The following is a 21579-nucleotide window of genomic DNA, read 5'->3' on the forward strand; positions in this document are numbered from 1 at the left end:
AAAAGCATCTTTAATGTTTACGCACGCAAATACAACTACACTGGCATATATACAAGATCACATGTGTCCTCTCCGTGACCCTTTTGATTCTTTCATTCTTATTTAATTATAGTGTGCAAACCACCTAAAAATAATCGTATATTTAAACCGATCCACTTTTAAAGTGGCCAAAAATAACAGTGCCTTTTCCACATGTGTGTTCCTTTTAATTCCTGCCTGCCTGACTTTGTTCTTTGTTTTTAAACTACTGTTTGCTTTATTCAAAGTGATGCTTGTTTGCCGAGCAAACGTCACCTGCACGCCCAAAAGACAATCGTGCAACTTTGGAACGCTCCGGTTTGCTTTTATAATATCATGTAAAGGTTTGTCACCACTTACACGAATGTGTCTCGTAGTTGTTGTCACGTCGAAGTATAATTTGCTGCCAATGTGTACGTGCAGGTTTCATAGGTGTGTGTTTTAATTAGAGCCCGTGCGCAACTGAGGTCTCGGTGATGCGCTGAACGCGCCGCGCCAGCAGTGCTTCTCTCCTCCGCGCGCGCGCGCCTCTCCTCGCGTCCAGGTGTCACATTCTTCGGATGCTTCTCATCATTTGAGCCCGAGACCGAATCACCATGACGGACTCCTCTTCTGCCGCTGACCCCACTTCTGATCCCGTGGATCCCGGCCCCGGTGCTGGTTCCGTTCCGTTTCCAGCGGTTGAACCGGCGACGACTCCTGCAAACGGACAGCAGCCGAACCCAGCGGATACTTTCAGCATGGAGCAGCAGATGAAAATGGGCGAAACGGACGATCACGGTACGAGCAAGTTTGTGTTAAGAAATCTTGAATGTAGACTTTATATGCATGCCAAAACGCACCTTTTTCTGTATGTATAGGGGAGACGGGGTAAGTTGTCACGCCTTTTACTTTTATTTATCTATTTTTTAAAGATGGGTTTGTTTTAAAATGTCATTTTTTTGTAGAGGTACACACATTTGTAATATATAAACTATATTGGACATTGGCAACGTCATTGGCCATGGCTACGGGGCATGTTGTCATAATAGGTCCTCTTATCATGCATTTATAATATTTTAAGGGCTTTCATGAAACACCAAACTCTCAACATAAGTCGACTTATAAAAATATCAAATGTTCTTATAGAAATGAAATTGAATCGTGGAAAAATACAACATTAACATACAAAAAAGCATTTGTGCCATTGGACTTTTGACTTGTGGCAACTCCAGTGTCCCTCTTTAAGAGTAAATCTCATTTAAAATGATAATAAAAATAACGTATGTTATGAATCACATTTGATTTTTTTAGAAACGACACGAAAAGTTGGCCTACCAACACATAAGAGGCTCTCAATATACACGTAATCTAAAGACCGTCAGTAAACATTACGTAATTTCCCTCGACAGGTCTCCTGGAGAGCAGCATGCGTCTGAAACCCCACGAGGCTCAGAGCTACAGAAAAAAGGCATTATGGGTATCCTGGGTCTCCATTGTGGTGACTTCGATCCTTGCCATCGCTGCGTTCAGTAAGTGTTCAGCCCATCAGGTCTAGACAACCTCTTGTGTGATGTCATATCCTGTGTTTAAGATGAGCTGTTTACAAGTCGACAATTCACAGAAAAGTGCTGTGCATGTGTTTGTGAAATTAGAGGGATATGAAGAACACGCGACTTAATGTCACAGGTGTGTGTAGTTTGGTTCAATGCCACTGACCTGATTCACAAAATCGAGTCTGACTGGTTTCTTTACGGCTGTCCTGCAAAATAATGTTCAAAATCATCACTGAAACAAAGGAAACACACAGATGAGACCATGAATAACAGTACCTGAAAAATCCTACAAAAGTGTAGATGATATCTTGGCCAATAAACAAGACGTTGTTTTCAGTAAAATGTGCATAATGGTTTGGTTCCAGACCACACTGGATCCAGATCCAGTCCACGGGGTTTAATCTCAGTCCAGCTGGTTTTGAGCTAACAAAAGCCACAGCAAAGATGGATTTGATCTGTGATTTCGAAAGGAATGCTGTTCTTTACTTGGAGCGCCGTCTCCCTGGAACGAAATGACTCACCTTACACTTCCAGAGTTGGATGGGGACGCTGGGACTCACGTTGCCAAGATGTGAAGATTCTGTCACGTAGCAACACAAGATCAGTTTCTGACGGAGCGATGCTGTCATTTAGACGTCTAGAATAGTGAGTTTTTAGCACTGAATAAATTGAACGATTGCAAATAGTTGGTGAGAAAATGATCATTTTGTAGCGTTTTTAGTCATTTGACTAAAGGCACAGTTCATCCAAGAATGAAAATTCTTTCATCTTCTTCACATCATCACTTTATTTCTTCTGCAAAGAAAGTAAATCGATGATGGAGAATGATTCTATTTGGCAAGCATGAATTCAAACGGGGTCAGTATGGGTTTTGAGTAGATCAAATCAGTATTTGACTGTTGGATTAAAGTTTTAACCGAATCTGAATTGGCCCAGAGGAACCGTCAGATCGGTTATCCAGGGTTGATCTCTGTTAGATTATGTTTGCCATTCTCTTTGTGAGTTTCAGTACCTGAAGTGTAAGTAGGATGTCTTCTTTTTTATTAACGTCTGCCTGTCATCCCGCAGGGACAGATCTGCGTCGATTTCTCCTCCATGTGTGTGATTTGGCAGGGAGCATAGATTGTATGTGTGTGAGGCGTGCGTTTTAAGAAACAGTTCAACTGCTAATAAAGATTCTGCAATCTCACTTTAGAGTAAATATTTAATAATATCTTGGACGCTGGCTTATTTTTAATGGAAGTATATGGGGACTGGGGTTTTCAAACTGCAAAAGAAACTAAAAGTACTATAAAATCTCTCCATCGTATCGGTCAAGTCAAACACAGAACCCTTGTTAGCAATGATGTTTGGTCAGAGGACACGCAGGATCAATAAAGTTGATGCCAGTCCCCGTTTACTTTCATTATGTGCAAGATGTTGGCTGTCAAACACCGAAACGACCAAAAAAAAAACAACCATCAAATCAAACACAGAACAGCATCAACAATGTTTGGTCAAGAACCAATAAAGCTGGGACCAATATGCCATATTTACTTAATAGCTTCAGTCACCAATTCATTTCATCGTATGCAAATTGTTGGCCAACAAAAATACCATTAAGGTCCCATGTTGTACCTATCAGATCAAACACAAAATGCTTGACGTCAATAATGTTTGTTCGAGAACCAATGAAATTTGTCATATGGGGCCAATATTCCATATTTACAGGACTTAATAGTGCCAATCCCCATTTACTTCCATTGTATACAAAATGTTGACCAGCTGTTGAACAGCAAAATGAACAAAACATTCAAATAAAGTCATTCGTTCTACCTCTCAAATGAAAAACAGAACCCTTGTTAGCAATGACGTTTGTTCAGTAGACACACAGGATCAATAAAGTTAATGGATCATTATATGCAAGATGTCGGCTAACTGTCGAACACTCAAATGGACAAAAATACAAACTATCAAACACAATCCCTTGGCATCAATGATGTTTGGTCAAGATCCAATCAAATTTGTGTCACATTGGGCCAATAAGCCGTATTTACTTACTACCTCCAGTCCCCATTAACTTTCATTATATGCAAGATGTTGGCTAAATGTCGAACACCCAAAAGGGACAAAAGTTCTATGAAATAAACCAAACACAGAACCCTTGACGTCAATGATGTTTGGTCAAGAACCAATGAAATTTGTCTCATATGGGGCCAATATGCCATATTTACTTACTACCTCCAGTCCCCATTTACTTTCATTATATGCAAGATGTTGACTAACTGTCGAACACCCAAAAGGGACAAATATTCTATGAACTAAACCAAACACAGAACCCTTGACGTCAATGATGTTTGGTCAAGAACCAATGAAATTTGTCTCATATGGGGCCAATATGCTGTACTTACTATCATTATATTGCAAAATGTTAGCCTTTGTTGGTCCTTTGTTGTATCTATCAAATCACACTTGGTGTTAATAATATTTGGTCACATGACACACAAGAATTAATAAAGTCGGTGCCATATTTACTCAACAGCTCCAGTCCCCATCTACTTTAAATGTATGCTAAACGTTGACTAGGGTATTATAAGAATAGCAAAGAAAATCATAAAAGATATCAAGTTACACAGGTTTGGAACAATTGGAGGGTAAATGACAAGACTGTATTTTTTAGGTGCACTGTTCCTTTAAGACAGAAAGCAAGAGAATGCACTTGAAGCCTAATGAAGGAATGAAGGAGAAGAAAGAAAGCAGAAAGGATGGTCTAATATATGACAGACTGTGAGAGCTAAATTCCCAGATGTCTCGCAACTTCCAGTGCAGCCAATTAACAAGCTCTCAGCGACAGAGTGTCTGCTGTATCACGCACGCACGCACGCACGCATGCACACTCGCACGCACACACACACACACACACACACGTGAGAGGAGCTTGCATACCTCCAAACCTAATAAACACGCCCTGAAATTGAATTTTCCCTGTTGCAGGAATCAAGACCTATTTGACACTTTCAGCGAAATGCGTTTAAATCTTCGTTCTTGAAGAAAGCATCGACTTGAAGAAAACTACATTTGTGTCTGGACGAGTGAGAGAGAAAGAAATGTAAATTTCACATTGGCGAGGATAGGTCACAGATATAAGGGGGGTACTTCACTCTATTACTAATGCATGCAGCTCTACCAGCATCTAAAAGCCAGCATGCCAACTCCCACAGAGGGCGGTCTAAATATAGAACCTGCAAGATAGATAGACAGAAAGATGGAAGTGCAGGGGTGAGCTGGCCTCTCTGCACCTTCTCTGGTATTTAAACATCTAAACGGTCAACGACGTTGTGAGGTGAACAGCGCAGAAAAGGGAAAAAGTCACAGCCTGGTGGATTTATAAATATTGTGGAAAACAGATGAAGGAACGGGTGGTCAGGGTTGCCAGATTTGCAGATTTTACAAAACCAGCTTATGGGTCTATCAAAACCAACCCAATGATCCCTAATGACAAGACTCAAAATATGTGACTGACATATGTAAAATAGATATCATCGCTGTACTTCCGAAACCTGGGATGGTTGCAGTTTTTCATGAATTTTCTTTATGATAACATACATGTACTGTGTTGTCGAAGTTGACAAGAACCTTTAAATACGTTTACACACGTATATATGTGCAAAACCCAGTGACAAACATAAAGGGTGACTAATAAGATGACAAAAAAAGAAAGTAGCTCAATTGTGCGTCAAAAGCGTGGACCTGGCAACCGAAATCTCTCTATATACATAATTGATTCGTTTTATGAGCTCAAACAGTTCATCATTAGTGATCTGATAACATCTCATTATAATCAAGACCCGTAAAGAGTCTTTAATGCTTTATGCTCATTCATTAGTTTTAATATATTGATATTAATGTGATTGTACAGTAGTATATTGAATTCACATGACTGCAGGATAGTGAGATGGCAGAAAATGCCTTCAAACTGATAAGAACATGCAAATGTATTCAGCAGTTGTGCCACAGAAACTAGATCACATTCCCTGTTTTGGTTCGACTGTGTGTGTGTGTGTGTGTGTGTGTGTGTGTGTGTGCGTGCGTGTGTGGCAAAAAGACAGTGTTAAAGGAAAAGTCTTTTTTTCCAGAGCATCTGTTGTGTTGGATTTCAACCTTCTGTGATTCACAGACTCTGCATCTCTGTCTCATTTTCACTAAACTAACACCTACGAAGACGGTAGAAAGCCGTGCCTTTAAAAAAGATCTGAATTTCGGCACGGAATGGCTGTGATTACATTTGACACGCATTACGTTTGCTTTGCTTCTTGAGGTGAAATGTTAAAATTAGTTTCTATTCATAAACTATATCTATACATGAATGATGACATGTGAATACAAATCCGAACAAGCCATGTATTCGTTTACAGTGAAAGCAGCCCATAAGTCGATAAAAATCACAGATTTATCTCATTTATTTCTCATAGACATCAAAGAGAGCATTTTGAAACGTATGCATATGTCCTCTGCGTCTCAGATGTTTCTCCTGAGAAAAAGATTCAGAAATCTCCCAAACATTTCTGTTTGTGTATGTCATTGGATTCAGATGCTGTGAAGCACTTTGGGCAACCCTGCTGTTGTATTAAACTGTGCTATATAAACAAACAAACAAACAAACAAAATGTCTCCATAAGAGTTTGTCTGCAATATTTCAATATTCTATATTTTTGAAGATCTCAACACGGACTCAAACATTTCTCATCAAAGTTCAGATGATTTTACACTTCCACACGCAATTTTAGGAGAAGCATATATGAAACAAGGTTGAAACTTTAAGGAAACACAACTGAGAATTTAATATCACATTTTCAGAGCTATGAATAAGCAACATTTGAGCAATAACCATTTCATCTTAATATAGGGTTGCAAGAACCCTTGCCTATGAATAAACGGATAACACGAGTCTTATAGACGTAACATCAGAAATAACCCTGAATGTTTTTTATAGACACAATTACTCAATAAGTCTTGACGGATAAATCCATTATTACATCTGTTTTAACAGGAAGGCCTTCAAAAAACAGGTTCACTAAATGCCCTCAGGCCGAGATCCTTAAATGAGAATTTATGAGCGTTATACATCACACAGACGACGAAGACGCTTCTCGTTGAATGCTCAGATATTACTTGATGAGGTCATCGAGGAGGAACGTTATTTCAGAAGCTGAGAAAACGATTACATTATGAATAAAACATTCGCCCTTCTTTGTACTAACACGCATTTAAGGATTGCGAGGGAATCATTCACAATAAATCTAGAATATAACCGGATTTGTGTATTGAGGAGAGTCAGTTTTGATTTAAAATGCTTAAAAACACACAAAGTTCAGTTATCGGCAAGTACATAAATATTGCAGTAAAGTAAATGAAAATAAACAAAACGCTGTAGGATTTTGTGTGAAATATCATGTTGATGTCATTTGACAGCACGCATTACGATAAGTACCGGCAGTTTTCAAACAGAGGTGGCGATAGAGAGGCAAACACTACAAGAAGAATGACTTTAATATGTGACGATGCATGTCATAGTCATACATTACTAAACGTCGGTCAGTTTACGTTTTCTCGATAGATCGCAAGACTATCACATTCCACTTTTACGACATAATGCGGTTTTTATGAACCTTATAATTTCGGTGAACAGACCGGGTACCTGCTGTAGTTTCTGCTGACTTCATGCAAATCTGCATACATTTCACTTCCTAAGCAGCACAGAATGGTTTCGGCTGTCCGCAGATACATAACTCACCATAACGTCTTTCTCATTACCCATGATGCTCTGCATGAGGTGCAATTGTTCGGCGGTGAGACAAACGTCTGTAAGATTAAAGACGCGAGGCCTTTTGCACCAAGGAGGGTATTGGTAACGTTTCTAAAATCGCTGAACGTTAAAACACCAACAGCCAATCCAAATCCATGCTTTATAATATTGTTGATCGAGAAAAAGATGCATTCTTGATGGTTTATTATCTGCATGTTGACGTTTTGTCAACCCGTTTGTTAGTTTTAGGCACGAGGGCTTCCAATGCGAGACATCTGGTACGAGACGTCTAAAATAAAGCATTTTTTTGTACTAAAAGGCACAATTTATATTTAGAAACTGCTAAATCTTTAATCTCATGCCTTGGGCAGGCGTATTGTTCATTTATAATGTGTGTGTTTGATTTTGAGTAATGACGTTGCTTTATACATGTGTGTGTGCTTTAGCTTAAGGCTCAGTTTCATATTTTCATAGGATTATTTCGTGCCGACCTTAAACTGTGTACTGTACAGTAAAGTATGGCACACCGATGTAGCATACATTTTAGTCTGAAACAGATCTGCGCGCTCCCGTGAGATTCGGCTGATGGAGGTGGACGCATCTCACATCGCCACACAGTCTCAGGGTAGAGAATTCAGGTGCATTAGAGGTCAATATAAGGTCGATATTTGGATGCGAGCCACGCTAACATCCACACCATGTGCTGACATTACAGTGTGAACGGATGAAATTTGAAGCGGCCACTTTAGCGGCCGGACACCAGACGAACTTATAGTTTTAAAGGGGGGGTGTATATATTGTTTATGTTTATACCCCAGACAAACACTTATCAATATTGATATAAACATGACGCCCTTACCTGAACCCTTACACGACATTTAAGTGTGCTGTAAGTATAGTGCTTTAAAACTAAAAATAACTTAAATAAATGACAAGGTAATAACTTCTAAGGAAAAATATAGAAAGGATACTTTTAATATACTTTAATATATTTTACCGACTACATGCTACGCTTAAAGTATACCTAAAAGTATACTTTATAAACTAAAAAGTGAGCCAATTTAGTCCCATGTTGTATTGAAATTGAATTGACTTACTACAAAAAGTATACTTCAAAGTATACTTACATTTTCCTGAGGTAGAGTAAATAAGATGAACTCAAAGATCTTTTTCTTTTTTTATACATTTCAAATCAAATTGTATTTAATTTGTATCATTATTTAATACATTTCATTTAATATCGTTATTTATCAAATTGAATGAAATATCCTTATTTAACCAATAACCTATTTAACATGTTTATTTAAGATGGTACTTAATATTTAACACATTTTATGTAATGTTGTTATTTGACGGATTTCATTTTATTGCTGTTTAATAAATTCTTATATATCTTGTTATTTTAAATAATTTATTTTAAAGATCTCCTATTCATTATGTATTCTCTATTTGTAAATCATTTTGCTATTTAAATAAACTATGCTTAAATCTTGTGAGTCAATTATACATTATTTATTTACGTTACCCTTAAAATCTGCATTCGACCAGATCTGACAAAGTTTTCTTTCTCTTTCATAGCCGTGTCAATAATGCGACACAGCGCCTCTGCATTTGGGTTTGCAGTAAGTATATATCAAATATATCATTTTAAATATAGCTCACAGCTCTTAGAGCAGTTTTAAAGAAAATTATGTCTTTCCAAAGCTTTGCCGTATCACGTTTGTTTACTTGTTTGTTTGCAGTTTGACGCCACTCTCGACGTCCTCTCTTCCATAATAGTGCTTTGGCGATACAGCAATGCAGCAGCCGTCCATTCGGCACACAGAGAGTACATGTGAGTACACACACAAACAAACACACTTCCTTCAAACGGAGCGAGGCGTGCCAGTGCGGAACGGGCGATAGTTTGTGCCCGGCATGGGATTCTGGGTAGTTTCAGAATCCGGAGCCCATTTAATGTTGTTTCTGAGCAACAAGATAGCGAAAGGGCCAGGCTGATCTTTCACTGTAATGATTTGGTGATTTTGACACGTTTGTCATCCAGAGAGAACATCTGTGGGCGTTTAATAAGGGTAAACAGAAAAATGCGACTAGTAATGGAAAATATACCCGAAATGAAAATGTTATGCTATTATTTATTCACCCTCGTGTAGTTTGTAACCTGTAGGCTGTTTAATTTAGATGGAAAATAAAGATTATTTTGAAGCGTGACTCTCTATCGCCATCTCTGTTTGAAACGTAAAACCGCACATTACTTCACGTACTCACCTTTACCAATGTTGACGCAAACCTCGACTGCGTTTTCTTAAAGACCACCGGGTTGGATAAATTGAAACCATGTACATAGACAGAGGTCCCGCTCCCATGAGAAACAGCCATTGAGGTTTTGTATTCAAAGAACCCTCAGACAGACTCTCTCTGTCCCGCTCTCCTTTATCTCATGAAGGACAGAATGGACCCGGCAAAGGGCGTGAAGTCTTTGTGAAAAGAAAGTATAGAGACACGCAGGACAAAGAGAGATTGAGTTAAAGAAGTGTGCTCACGCTATCCGACTAGACAGCCCGAACACACGAATCCATCTCTAGTGGGTGGCGGCCCCCGAGCGGGAGTCGGCTGGGATGCGGATCGCCGTGGAGACGGATTACATCATTCAGAGGTCGAGAGAGGGCCGCTGTGCTGAAATGAAATATCTACATCATCATATCATTGGAGTGCTACAGGGCCGAAAATAAAAATGTCTTGTGATCATACAACGGAAGTCGATGTAGGTCGATGGTGTTTCGGTTACGGACATTCTTCGAAATATCTTCTTTTGTATTCTGCAGAAGAAAGAACGTATATATTAAAGACCTTAAACACGCACTGTGTACTTAAACAATATCTCGGCACACATCTCTCTGCAGCATCGGCGGAGTTCCTCCACGGCCTGCAAAATAAGACTGGATTAAGTAAATCTTCAAGAATTCAATCTCATAGACACGCTGTTTGTGTCTATGTGTGTTTGCTTTCATTCATTAATCGCCAAACGAAACACAGACTCAACGGATTGAGCGTTAATGCGATCCGTGGCAACGGGCGCGTGAGGAAAGAACTGGAAGCAGATGCTGTTATGCAGATGTCATTAGACAAAGGTCTCGACACTCCTAATAAGATTGAAGTACTAAAACCATCAGAAGATTTTATTTGACTTAACTTCATAAACGTCATTGATGCTTTGAGGGTTCTCATACCCGTGTGTGTGTGTGTGTGTGTGTGTTTTCAGAGCGTGTGTTATTCTCGGGGTGGTGTTTATCCTGTCTGCCCTCACTATTCTGGCGAAAGCCATCCATGATCTCGCCACAAAGCTTCAACCTGAAGTGGTAAGACAACACAGACACAAACACTTTGATTGACTGATTCGGCTTCGATCTCTGAAACATCTCGAGCTGTCAAATTCTCACATTTATTTCCCCATTGGTTTGCTCAGTGCTGGTTTAATATTGACTGTAAATGCTCGTGGAGAAGTCTCGGGGGTGAGCCGCGTCACGTGCAACACCGCATACGTTCTGGGCTGAAATTAACAGGCTCGTGTTAAGCAGCAGACGTGTAAAGTTGACTGAACGCGGTTAAGATGAGGTGCAAAGACACGGGCGAGATTAAAATAGCCTGATATCGCTGTTGCCAGGCAACATCAAGAGGGGAAGAGTTTTCTCGAAACCAGTAACCCCTCAATATTTTGGGCTGTATGGGGTTTTTGAGTTTGGATTGTCTTCGATGTTTCATGTTTCAAAGCTATTTATTTACGTTCATCTTAATGAATTCATTCAACGTGTAGACAGCGTGATCTGGCTTTAAGATAAGAAAATACAACATTGCTTAACAATAAGTTATCACACGTGTAATGTTTATAAGTAACAAATCTCTTCACCTTTAATGACTATATTATGACATCATACTGTATTCATTTGAAAAGTTCCATTGACAGCATTCTGTTAGAATTAGAAGTTTTATTATCATAACATACTGTACAAAAGCAATAAGTTCAAATATGACATCATAGTGTACACTTTTTAAAAGTTCTGTTAGTGTACAGATTTTTTACTTTTTATATTAATCTTTTTTCTTTATTACATTTACATCATAACGTACATATTTAACAAGTTATATTATGACTTCACTTTTAAAAAAAAGTAATAAAATACTTTACGAAGTTCTATGAAAACATCGTACTGTATGAATAAAACACGTTACGAAGTTCTATGAAAACATCGTACCGTATGAATAAAACACGTTACGAAGTTCTATGAAAACATCGTACCGTATGAATAAAACACGTTACGAAGTTCTATGAAAACATCGTACCGTATGAATAAAACACGTTTCGAAGTTCTATGAAAACATCGTACCGTATGAATAAAACACGTTTCGAAGTTCTATGAAAACATCGTACCATATGAATAAAACACGTTACGAAGTTCTATGAAAACACGTACTGTATGAATAAAACACGTTACGAAGTTCTATGAAAACATCGTACCGTATGAATAAAACACGTTACGAAGTTCTATGAAAACATCGTACCATATGAATAAAACACGTTACGAAGTTCTATGAAAACACGTACTGTATGAATAAAACACGTTACGAAGTTCTATGAAAACATCGTACCGTATGAATAAAACTGGTTACGAAGTTCTATGAAAACATCGTACCGTACGAATAAAACACGTTACGAAGTTCTATGAAAACATCGTACCGTATGAATAAAACTGGTTACGAAGTTCTATGAAAACATCGTACCGTATGAATAAAACACGTTACGAAGTTCTATGAAAACATCGTACCGTATGAATAAAACACGTTACGAAGTTTTATGAAAACATCGTACCGTATGAATAAAACACGTTACGAAGTTCTATGAAAACATCGTACCGTATGAATAAAACACGTTACGAAGTTCTATGAAAACATCGTACCGTATGAATAAAACTGGTTACGAAGTTCTATGAAAACATCGTACCCTATGAATAAAACACGTTACGAAGTTCTATGAAAACACGTACTGTATGAAAAAAGTATATTATGACATCATACTGTATGAATTTTAAAAGTTCTATTAACATCATTCTCAAAGAATTCTATGTTTCATTATGACATTTTACAGTATGATTTTAAAAAGATATATTATGATAACATACTGTACAAATGCAATAAGTTCAAATGTGACATAACAGTGTACACATTTTAAAAGTGCTGTTATGACATGACAGTGTACAGATTTATAACATTTTATTTTATTGCATTTTATTTGAATCTCTATTCTTTATTACATTTACATCATAACGTACATATTTAACAAGTTATATTATGACTCCACAGCGTACGAAGTTCTATGAAAACATCATACTGCATGAACGTTAAAAGTTATATTCGGACATCATACTGTACACATTTCTATTTCTATTATGACATCGTAGGCATTTGAAAAGAATCTTCCACGATATCGGTTTCCATGATACGATAAGGTTTCCAAAAGAAAACCTTTTGGAACCTTAGATTTTGGTGAAACAACATTAGGGTGGAAAGGGAAGATGGATGGTCGAATAAAAGGCAGAGAAAGAAAGGGAGCGGGAGGGAGAGAGAGAGAGAGAGAGAGAGAGAGAGAGGCTGTGCTGGTGTTTTAATCAGGACTCTGGAGTCTCTCTGGAGAGTTTTCGCTCCTGTCTCAGCGTGTAAAGCTAGTTTTGGCGCATACAAGCCTAAAAATAGATCCAATATTTCTCCCTCTCTCCCTTCATCTGCTGCTGATGTCAGAAACACTTTGCCCCGCTCTTCTTTTCTCTCTTCTTGTTTTCTCACGTACTCTCTGTCTCTCTCACACTCAGACACGCTCACTTGTTCTGTAATGTATTGTTAACAGGCTGCTCTGAATAGGATGTTTGGGACGAGCCCATTCCGCAGTCCTGTGTGTGTGTGTGCTGGTGAGATAGAAATCCAAACTAAATCAGCCAAATGTCACAAGCAATATGTTCTTATTTATTGAACTAGCAAATCATCAAAATGCCACAGATAATATATATATATGGTTTTAAATAGACACTTTTAGGTGTGTGTGTGCCTGTTTACTACGTCATCGAAGACATTTCAGACAGAGAGCATCTATGGATGATAAATTCGAGGACACAATGTTGCTTTTAACTCATCGGGGTGGGCTCGAGTTGTTCTGCACTTCTTTTCAACTCGCTTTACCTGCCTGAGATCTATCGCAGTGATGTATCCGGTGCTTTGACTGAAAATGATGCTTTGACTGACCCGGTGTTTTGTTTGTGTTGGATGTTATATTTGATGGCGGGACCTTGCAGTGCTGCATTTTGTCATGTGTGCGAGGCGGCGTTGTTTTAATGATAAGCCAAGCCAATTCAACTTGTTTTGGTTCTGCAGCGTCTAGCATGCATCATCTCTGAAGTATGCTAATGTCTCATTTGCATAATATACCAGGATGACCTACCACATTTAACGTAACGATATTCTGGATCCCACAATGCAGTGTGCTCGACTTGACCTTCCATTTCCACTGTGATAAATAACCCAGATGTATTTGCACTATTATGTAGTACTTTATAAGAAGTATGCCGTGTACACTATACCTCCCGGTGCCCCACAATGCAATGCACTCGACCTGTGTTTGTCAGTGTGAAAATGAAGCAGATGCAATATTATTATTTACTACTTTTAAAAGAAGTTGTATGCAAAATAGTATGCAGTATACGGTATTTACCTCAGCATCCCACAATGCATTGGATTTGACTGGATATGAGCCAAGTATTTATATACTATTTAAAAGAATAGTATGTAGTATACAGCACATTCCTAACGGTATCCCACAATGCAATTCGCTCGACTTACCCTTACATTTTGAGCGTGAAATAAACCTGATGTAATTCTCATTAAGTGACCTTTATTTATGACTCATATTTAAAAATAGTAGGCAGTATACTTATCTCACATATTCTACAATGCAACTAGACCTTCCATTTCTAGTGTTATATATGATACACCAGATTCGACTTTCACTATTATTTACTACTTCTACTAGAAAGAAGTATGCAAAAAAGTATATACGTCGCAGTACGCAGTAAGTATAGTACTCTACAGTACAACGCAATGAGCTCAATCTTCCATTTCTAGCGTGATAAATGAAACCAGGTGGATACAAGTATGCAGTACACAGCATATACATAACAGTTTTCAACAAATACAATGCACTCGTCTCAACCTTTCATTTCCAGCCAATGCAAAAAAGTATGCATTAAACAGTATTTACCTCACGGTATCCTACAATGCAATGTCCTCAACCTTCCTTAGTGTGATAAATGTAAAAGATGTGATTTTGTCATTACTACTTCTCCTTAAAAGAAGTATACAAAATAGTATGCAGCATACAGTATTCACCTGACAGTACACTGTAATGAGCTTAACCTTGTGATAAACAATTAAACAAGTATACAAAATTGTGTACTTTTATACTTGACGTTCTATTTCCAGTGTGATGTAATCTTCACTATTATTTCAAATAATAGAATGTAGTACATACCTAACAGGATCCCACAATGCAATGTGCTCGACTTAACCTTAAGTTTTATATTACCTTATAGTTTTATATGTATGACTCGAGCGTTCTTATGAGTATAATAATGTATCTCTCTCTCTCTCTCTCTCTGTTAAGGATGATTTCCTGTACAGCGTGTCTGTTATCAGCGGTGTGGTGTGCACGATTCTGTCCATCTTCAAGTTCATGCTGGGGAAAGTCCTCACCAGCAGGGCTCTCACCACCGATGGTACGTTTCCCCGGAAACCCACTGGGTTACCGTGGTGATGGCCAGCTTGATTTATTATTCACAGTGCCGCGGCAACGTGTCTGGTCTGATTTCACCTTAGCCCCTCCCATTTTGCCATCCAACTGTACGGGTGAGAGAATCTCAGTCACACGCAGAACACAGAGATGAGATCCTGGCATGTACAGTCGGGGAGAAATGTGATGCCGCTGACGGATAGGATACAATTCCTATAGACGCTTTTCAGAGCAACTCCCTAGCAACCACACAGTTATGCCATAGCAACCAATTAAAGGCGCTTTGCATGGGTAGATGCCATACGTTCTCTTTATAATTTAGCGTGAATGTGTCTCAAATTAAACTATTATTACGCATTAAATTCGTAACTATTTTACCAGGTGGCTAATTCGTACAATCTTGATCGTACGATTATTAAAAAAAGATAAATATAATAAAGCCCCACCACTAAATCCCTAATCATACTTGAAAGTATGAATGAGTTTGTACGAATTGACATGAATGAGCCACTCCGTTATATTTTTAGATCGAGAATAAACAATCTGAGATCAGATTAACGTTACCATAATTCACCATGTTTGTCTTAAATTGTATTAAACTCGATGACAACTTTGAAACTACAGTATATGTAACAGAAGTCCCATTGGATGATTTCAGCTGAAGCTATTTAAAAACTCCATTGCATTTCTTATAGTTTGTGGTTGATGTTGGTTTTATTGTGCGTTTGTAGGTTTTAACTCCCTGGTTGGAGCTATAATGGGATTTTCCATCCTTATCAGCGCCGAGGTGTTTAAACACGAGCCCAGCGTCTGGTATCTGGATGCGTCCATCGGCTTTCTCATGGGACTGATCATTCTCGCCTACGGAGTCAAGTAAGAGTCAAATCATTAAGATTCAACAGTTTAACCTCCTTGCCTCTCTGTCGCCACCTCAGTTTGAAACCAAACACTGCAGGTTACCTTACACGCTTATCGTTACGGAGTTAAATTCAAATTTGCAGCAAAATTATAGCTGATAGCTCAACCTTTGTTTAAATATATTTTTTAACGTATGTACTTGCTCAGTGGCCGATTTGTGATTATTTTTAACCAAATAAAGTTATGGATTGCGGCTTCAACTATCCCGCTCGGCCAAATTCGCTTCAATCGTGCTCTCATTCGTGCAAATCTTAGTACTGTAAATACGAAGCCGCCGTAAACTTGTATTGGAATAAATAGGCGTGACTGTATTTACCTTGTTAACCTTTATGTACCTTTGGTGCAACTGTAAATATTCACAGTTAAACATTTGTTAGAGATGCTAAATGTGTATTATTCTGATGGTTCAAGACTCGGTTTGAAGGATAAAAGTGTATTTACTTTACATACTTTTAAATGTCAACCGGACTTTGTACCATGCACTTAAATTATATGAAATAGTCGCATTGGTTTAATCGATTACAACTTCGGTTTATATGTCAGTCGAGCTACTACAAACTTGATTCGGAAAGTTAAATCAAATATAACATATTTTACGTTTAAGTGACTATTTGATTTAAACTTTAAAATATATAAAATATTCTACGTTTTATCTTTCTAACTCAAAGTTTGTAGGTGTAACCAGGGACATGTTGACACAAATAGGCGAAAGGAAAGGTTCACTTTCTTAGCATATGGATGGTTCATTCCCACAAATAAGCTCATGTGTTTCTGGCTTCTTGCTTGACAGCCCAGCTATAGGACTTTACGTGTGCATGTAATCTGGAAAATTTCACCTGCCTGTCCCGCTTTTCCCAAGAGCACACGGTGTTCCATTAACCAGAGGTCCTTTAGTTTAAAGTGACAGGCCGCGTCCTTGAACGCTTGTGAAGATCCATCTGCTCACCGTGAATAAAAACACAACACTGGGTTTTCTCGTACAGTCCATAATACAAGAGCGTCGAAACATCTGGTTTTCCAAAACGAAATGTAATAAAAGTTAAATATTTGTTATTATCCGTGAAACTGAGCTTTTAATGTCTCTCTCACTTCAGGCTGTTGAAGGACATGGTCCCCCGCGTCAGGCAGACGAGGCATTACGAACGTTTCGAGTAGGATTCTGTGAAGACGAAACGATCTCGTGGAGATTCTCCGGAGTGAATAAAACAAACAAACACGCACCCACACACACACTCTTCCTCGCCTCAGGCCAGACGCAACCACAAACTAAGCTGTAAATATGGAAACGAGAAGGAAAAACAGGAATTAAATATATAAAGCGTTTGTTGTTATGTCGTTTGTGCTCTGCACTTGTGAGCTTCTGGGTCTGAGAAAGACTAACGTGGCAAACAATTATTTGATCATATTCAAAACCCATATAGGAGGGTTTCTGAGGAATTATGGGTAATCGCAATTGCCTCAGTGCATTTTACTGTAGGTATGATGTGTTCAGTTTGTGATGTATTCAGATTCAGGTTGTGGGGATGGAGGTTTATCAGGTTAACACATATTGTCGGTTTCGCGGAGTTTGTTTACACATTTTTACGTTTCAATTTATTTAAGCTTGCACATGCAAGTAAAAAAGATGTGAATTTTCGGGCATTTTTTACATGAAAACTTTCAATGTTAAAATCGAATGGAAAAACGTATAGGTTTTAGACAAACAATACAATTCACAATGTCGCAATTACGGCCCAATGCGGAAAAAAAACATGTTAACTAGTTTGTTTTCTCCTGTTAAAATGTGCCATTTAATTGTCAACATGGACTTTGTTATTCGACTAACGGGGCATTTTCTTATCGATTTTAACATACATTTTGAACATTTCAGGATTTGGACATTTCTAGTCTAAATACACAATCTATATCTACAATTAAATATGTACATTTCTTAAAAGAATTACATAACAAACGTCATCTTTCACACACACTATTAAAAGAAAGTTCTGTACGGTCCCTGTGTTATAGCGTGATCCAGTCTTGCGTACTGCTTTTGTCGAAGACTAGTGAATTATTAGGGGCCACACAAATGCGTTACACATGTACGTTAACAAAGGCCTTAAAACTTGACCCTTCATGATGTGAAGTTACGCGTTCTATAAGTATTACATAGACTGTTGTCATTTTGCCATGAAATTGTGCTTTTTCAATGTTTATTAGGGAAAAGCCAAGTTTCCGAGCGTTTTATGTAGCAAACATAACGTGTGGAGCAGATGTACTTTTTGCTTTAGGCGAATGGTTTGGCCCGTTTTTCGGGTGTGTGGTATTTCACAGGGTGGTCGGTTTACTGTTCGGTTACATTATTGACATGTTAAATATATCAAGGATGTGTTAGAGGAACTAGCGCAAGCACACGCCGCCCCTTTAAATGGGAGTTTTTTCGTTTGTACAGCGTGTTAAACCACATTTATGTGAGCCGAGGACTTAGAAAGGACCGGATTGAGGCTGATGTTTGGATAAGGACCGAATTCACGCTTCTTCGAGAAAGACGGCGAGTCGAATTCCGTGGGTCACCCGAATGTCACGTGATACATGAATGTATATAATAAATTGTATTGCTGTGAAGTACACAAGAATATTTACACGGAAATGTCTGTTGTCACAGAAAAGGTTTATTTGAAAAATAAAGATATATCCTACTGATTCTTCGAAATGAATGAAAACAAAAAACAGTGTTTATTTCTTTCTTTCAAAATGACCTTCGTCGTGGATGTCGACTAAATAAAACATTCCTTCAAAATAAACCAGTTTACTGAAGTGTGAAAGCATTTTAGAATAAAAGTAACCAATGATGGCATGAAAAAAACGAAATCAAAGTCTTAATATATGTTTCGTGCCAATTCTACCAAAACACCAAATTGTTATCAGGTAAGAATTACTGGCCACAGTTTTTATTAAACCTAATATCTTAAAAATCACTAAAACCCGTCTTACAACCACAAACATTTTCAACATTGTGGCATCTTTCACTCTGTAAAAGTGTAAACCGAATGTAACCATTCTAGACTAGTTGTCCGATTATGTGTCAACATCCACCAACCTTTTGGTAACATAGTTTTACGTTAAACGGCAAGAACTTCAGCGACTATTTCAACTATAGCGAACTACTATTTCGGTTGGTAGCTAGCTAGCGTTCCACCTTCAACGCGTTTGATTTGAATAAAGGAAACACAGAGTCAACTCTAGTAACCATCGGAAGGCACGTCAGGACAGGACTTTAAACAATAGCTTGGCTGAAGACCATCATCATTTCACGTACAAACGTACAGATCTCGACGAAGAGGAAACGCGATCATACAACTTTCGTATAAGTTAAGAGTGGAAAACTAGAAGAGAACCATCTATATTTACAAATGTGCAAATGTTTACAGAAATCATACACTGAATAAAAACATCAAATGAGGTTTTTGCTGGCGTTTCGAAATTAAACATTACAATTGTGTTCGCAGATGTTTGTCCAGAGCTATTAAGGACATTGATATGTTATACTACCTACACGTAGGTGATTTTTCGTCAGGTTTATAGTTAAGATTGAACTATAAAGAAAACGTTGCTAAACCTTTACAAATAATATATATATTTCTTTTTACTCGTTGTTTTATCTTTACACAGACATCGCTCTGGACAAACATACGCACTTAAAACACGTTTAAATTACTCTGGTAAATAATATTTCCCTCTTATAAGAATTAGTTTTCTATAAATAAAATTAAATTAAACAAGCAGAGAAAAAGATCTAGTACAATGAAGTACCTTGAAATCGAAAATTGATAAAGATCTGTGTACAAAATAAATAAAAAAACGAACTTTTACAGTGTTATCTGATGTCAGATCTTTAGGTAATTCACTATAGTGCATTTTCATTCCAAAACAAGTTTCTCTTCGATAATAAGCAGGCATATTCAAGAATACAGTCCTTCTGCAATCTAAAACCGATAAAAAAACGAAATATAACCAAACTTTTACCTTAAGTATGTACACAACTCTGTTTTTACACATCCTTTTTATACAAACTAAGAGAAGTCTTATAGAAACCAATTTTCCGTTAAGTCAATAGAGATGACCTTATTCACACCTAGAGCGAATTCAGGCCATTTTTTAAAGGGCAAGTTCATCCCAAATTCTGACTTTCCCCTGACGTTCAACATGCTTTGAGACCAATATGAGCGGGTGGACCAATTTAAGGAAGTCTTTAGTACTTTTCTGATCCGATATGTGTATGAGGAGGACTGGACATCTCGCCAGTGTCCCTAAATATTTCGATTTGTGCTCCGGAGACGCCGGGAGGTCTTAAAATGTGTTGAACGTCACAAGGGCGAGTAAAGAAAATGTGATGACGAACAGACAAACCCTTCCAGCGTTTGATAAACTGGTTTGTGTTTGTAATTTATACTGGCTGGTTTGTGACATCTGTGCTTAACTGGTGCGGTACTGCAGTGTTTACCGTGTCTGTGTGGATAACGTGTGCTGTTTGACAACGGGCTAATCCTTAATACAAACACGCACGCATTTGACGTTGCACCATGCAGAATAAAACAGAATCGTGTGTTTCTGTTATTTACACGCAAGCGCGTTTTTTCACAGAGCCAGCCACAGTTACAGTGTTTAACCAGGGAACGTTTTCAGCAAGTCCGTTTCCCACAACAGTCTTCAAGAAGCAGAAAATAGGTTTTCCCAAGCCAGCTTAGTCCTACAAAGCAAGGGATGTTTAAAGAGATAAATTGACAGTGTTTACTCCACGCCAGCAGGGGGCAGTCTTCCCGCACTCTGCTTCAAGTATGTCAGGCTGAAACAGATTCAAGTTTGCGCCAAAAACAAATCTTCTCTTCCTTTCGGTAAACTTAACCAAAAGCTGCTGCGGTCTCAAGTCATAACGGTGAGTATTGGTACGGAACACCACCTGGATTCTGGCACAGGGCCTGTGGTGTGCGTGTGTGTTATAAGCAGTCCTTGCACAGCGCCACCTGTCCTTTCATGTAGTCTCTGCATGGGCAGACGCGGGTGAGCGACAAGTGAGAGCCCGCGCAGCTGAACAGCAGCAGGTCAGACTGAAACACGCAATGTTGCTCCGACTCGCTGAACGCGGGAACGTTGTTGTCGCTGGCAGAGTCGACCGTCTTGCATTTGACGCCATACCTGCGGCCAAGAGAGAGAGATGCATAAAGTCAAAGAAAGCTTGTAGGTGTATGAGGTCAAGATGTGTTCCTGTTGCTCAATTGGCAGAGGATTTCGCTAGCGACAAATAAGTCATGGGTTTCGATACCCGGGGAACACACATCATCATAAAGGAAATTTAACTTAGATGCACTGTAAGTTGGTTTGGATAAAAGCATCAGCTGTATGTGCATGCATGTAAATGTATGATGGCTATATTATGTTTGTAAAAATTTATGTTTTTTTAGTCATTTACTATCGTAATATCATGTTTTTGGCTGTACATATAAATACACAAA

The 21579-nt window shown here is 38.3% G+C and overlaps 2 protein-coding genes across 2 annotated transcripts in view; one reads left to right on the forward strand and one right to left on the reverse strand.

The window, feature by feature from the left end:
• The first annotated feature begins 270 nt into the window (after positions 1–270).
• Positions 271–18785, forward strand: tmem163b (transmembrane protein 163b). Its single transcript, XM_079470849.1, has 8 exons — positions 271–798; positions 1410–1529; positions 8917–8960; positions 9081–9172; positions 10601–10697; positions 15044–15155; positions 15901–16042; positions 17182–18785. The coding sequence occupies exons 1-8, from the start codon at positions 615–617 to the stop codon at positions 17240–17242; spliced, it is 852 nt and encodes a 283-aa protein (XP_079326975.1). The 5' UTR covers positions 271–614; the 3' UTR covers positions 17243–18785.
• The window catches only part of mgat5 (alpha-1,6-mannosylglycoprotein 6-beta-N-acetylglucosaminyltransferase), a 39065-nt gene continuing 36203 nt past the window's right edge, over positions 18718–21579 (reverse strand). Inside the window, exon 17 of the mRNA XM_079470848.1 lies at positions 18718–21262. Coding sequence (XP_079326974.1) covers positions 21064–21262 — 199 coding nt within the window. The 3' untranslated portion in view covers positions 18718–21063. The remainder of the gene's footprint in view (positions 21263–21579) is intronic.

The sequence above is a fragment of the Barbatula barbatula genome, assembly GCF_947034865.1.
Source record: "Barbatula barbatula genome assembly, chromosome: 13".
Taxonomy (NCBI): Eukaryota; Metazoa; Chordata; class Actinopteri; order Cypriniformes; family Nemacheilidae; genus Barbatula; species Barbatula barbatula.

What these genes read in the sequence shown, in the direction of transcription:
- tmem163b (XM_079470849.1), top strand. Translation starts at nt 615, where the DNA reads ATGACGGACTCCTCTTCTGCCGCTGACCCCACTTCTGATCCCGTGGAT. An exon ending in CAAAGCTTCAACCTGAAGTG is followed by an intron (nt 10,698 to 15,043) that starts GTAAGACAACAC and finishes CTCTCTGTTAAG; the next exon opens with GATGATTTCCTGTACAGCGT. An exon ending in CAGGGCTCTCACCACCGATG is followed by an intron (nt 15,156 to 15,900) that starts GTACGTTTCCCC and finishes GTGCGTTTGTAG; the next exon opens with GTTTTAACTCCCTGGTTGGA.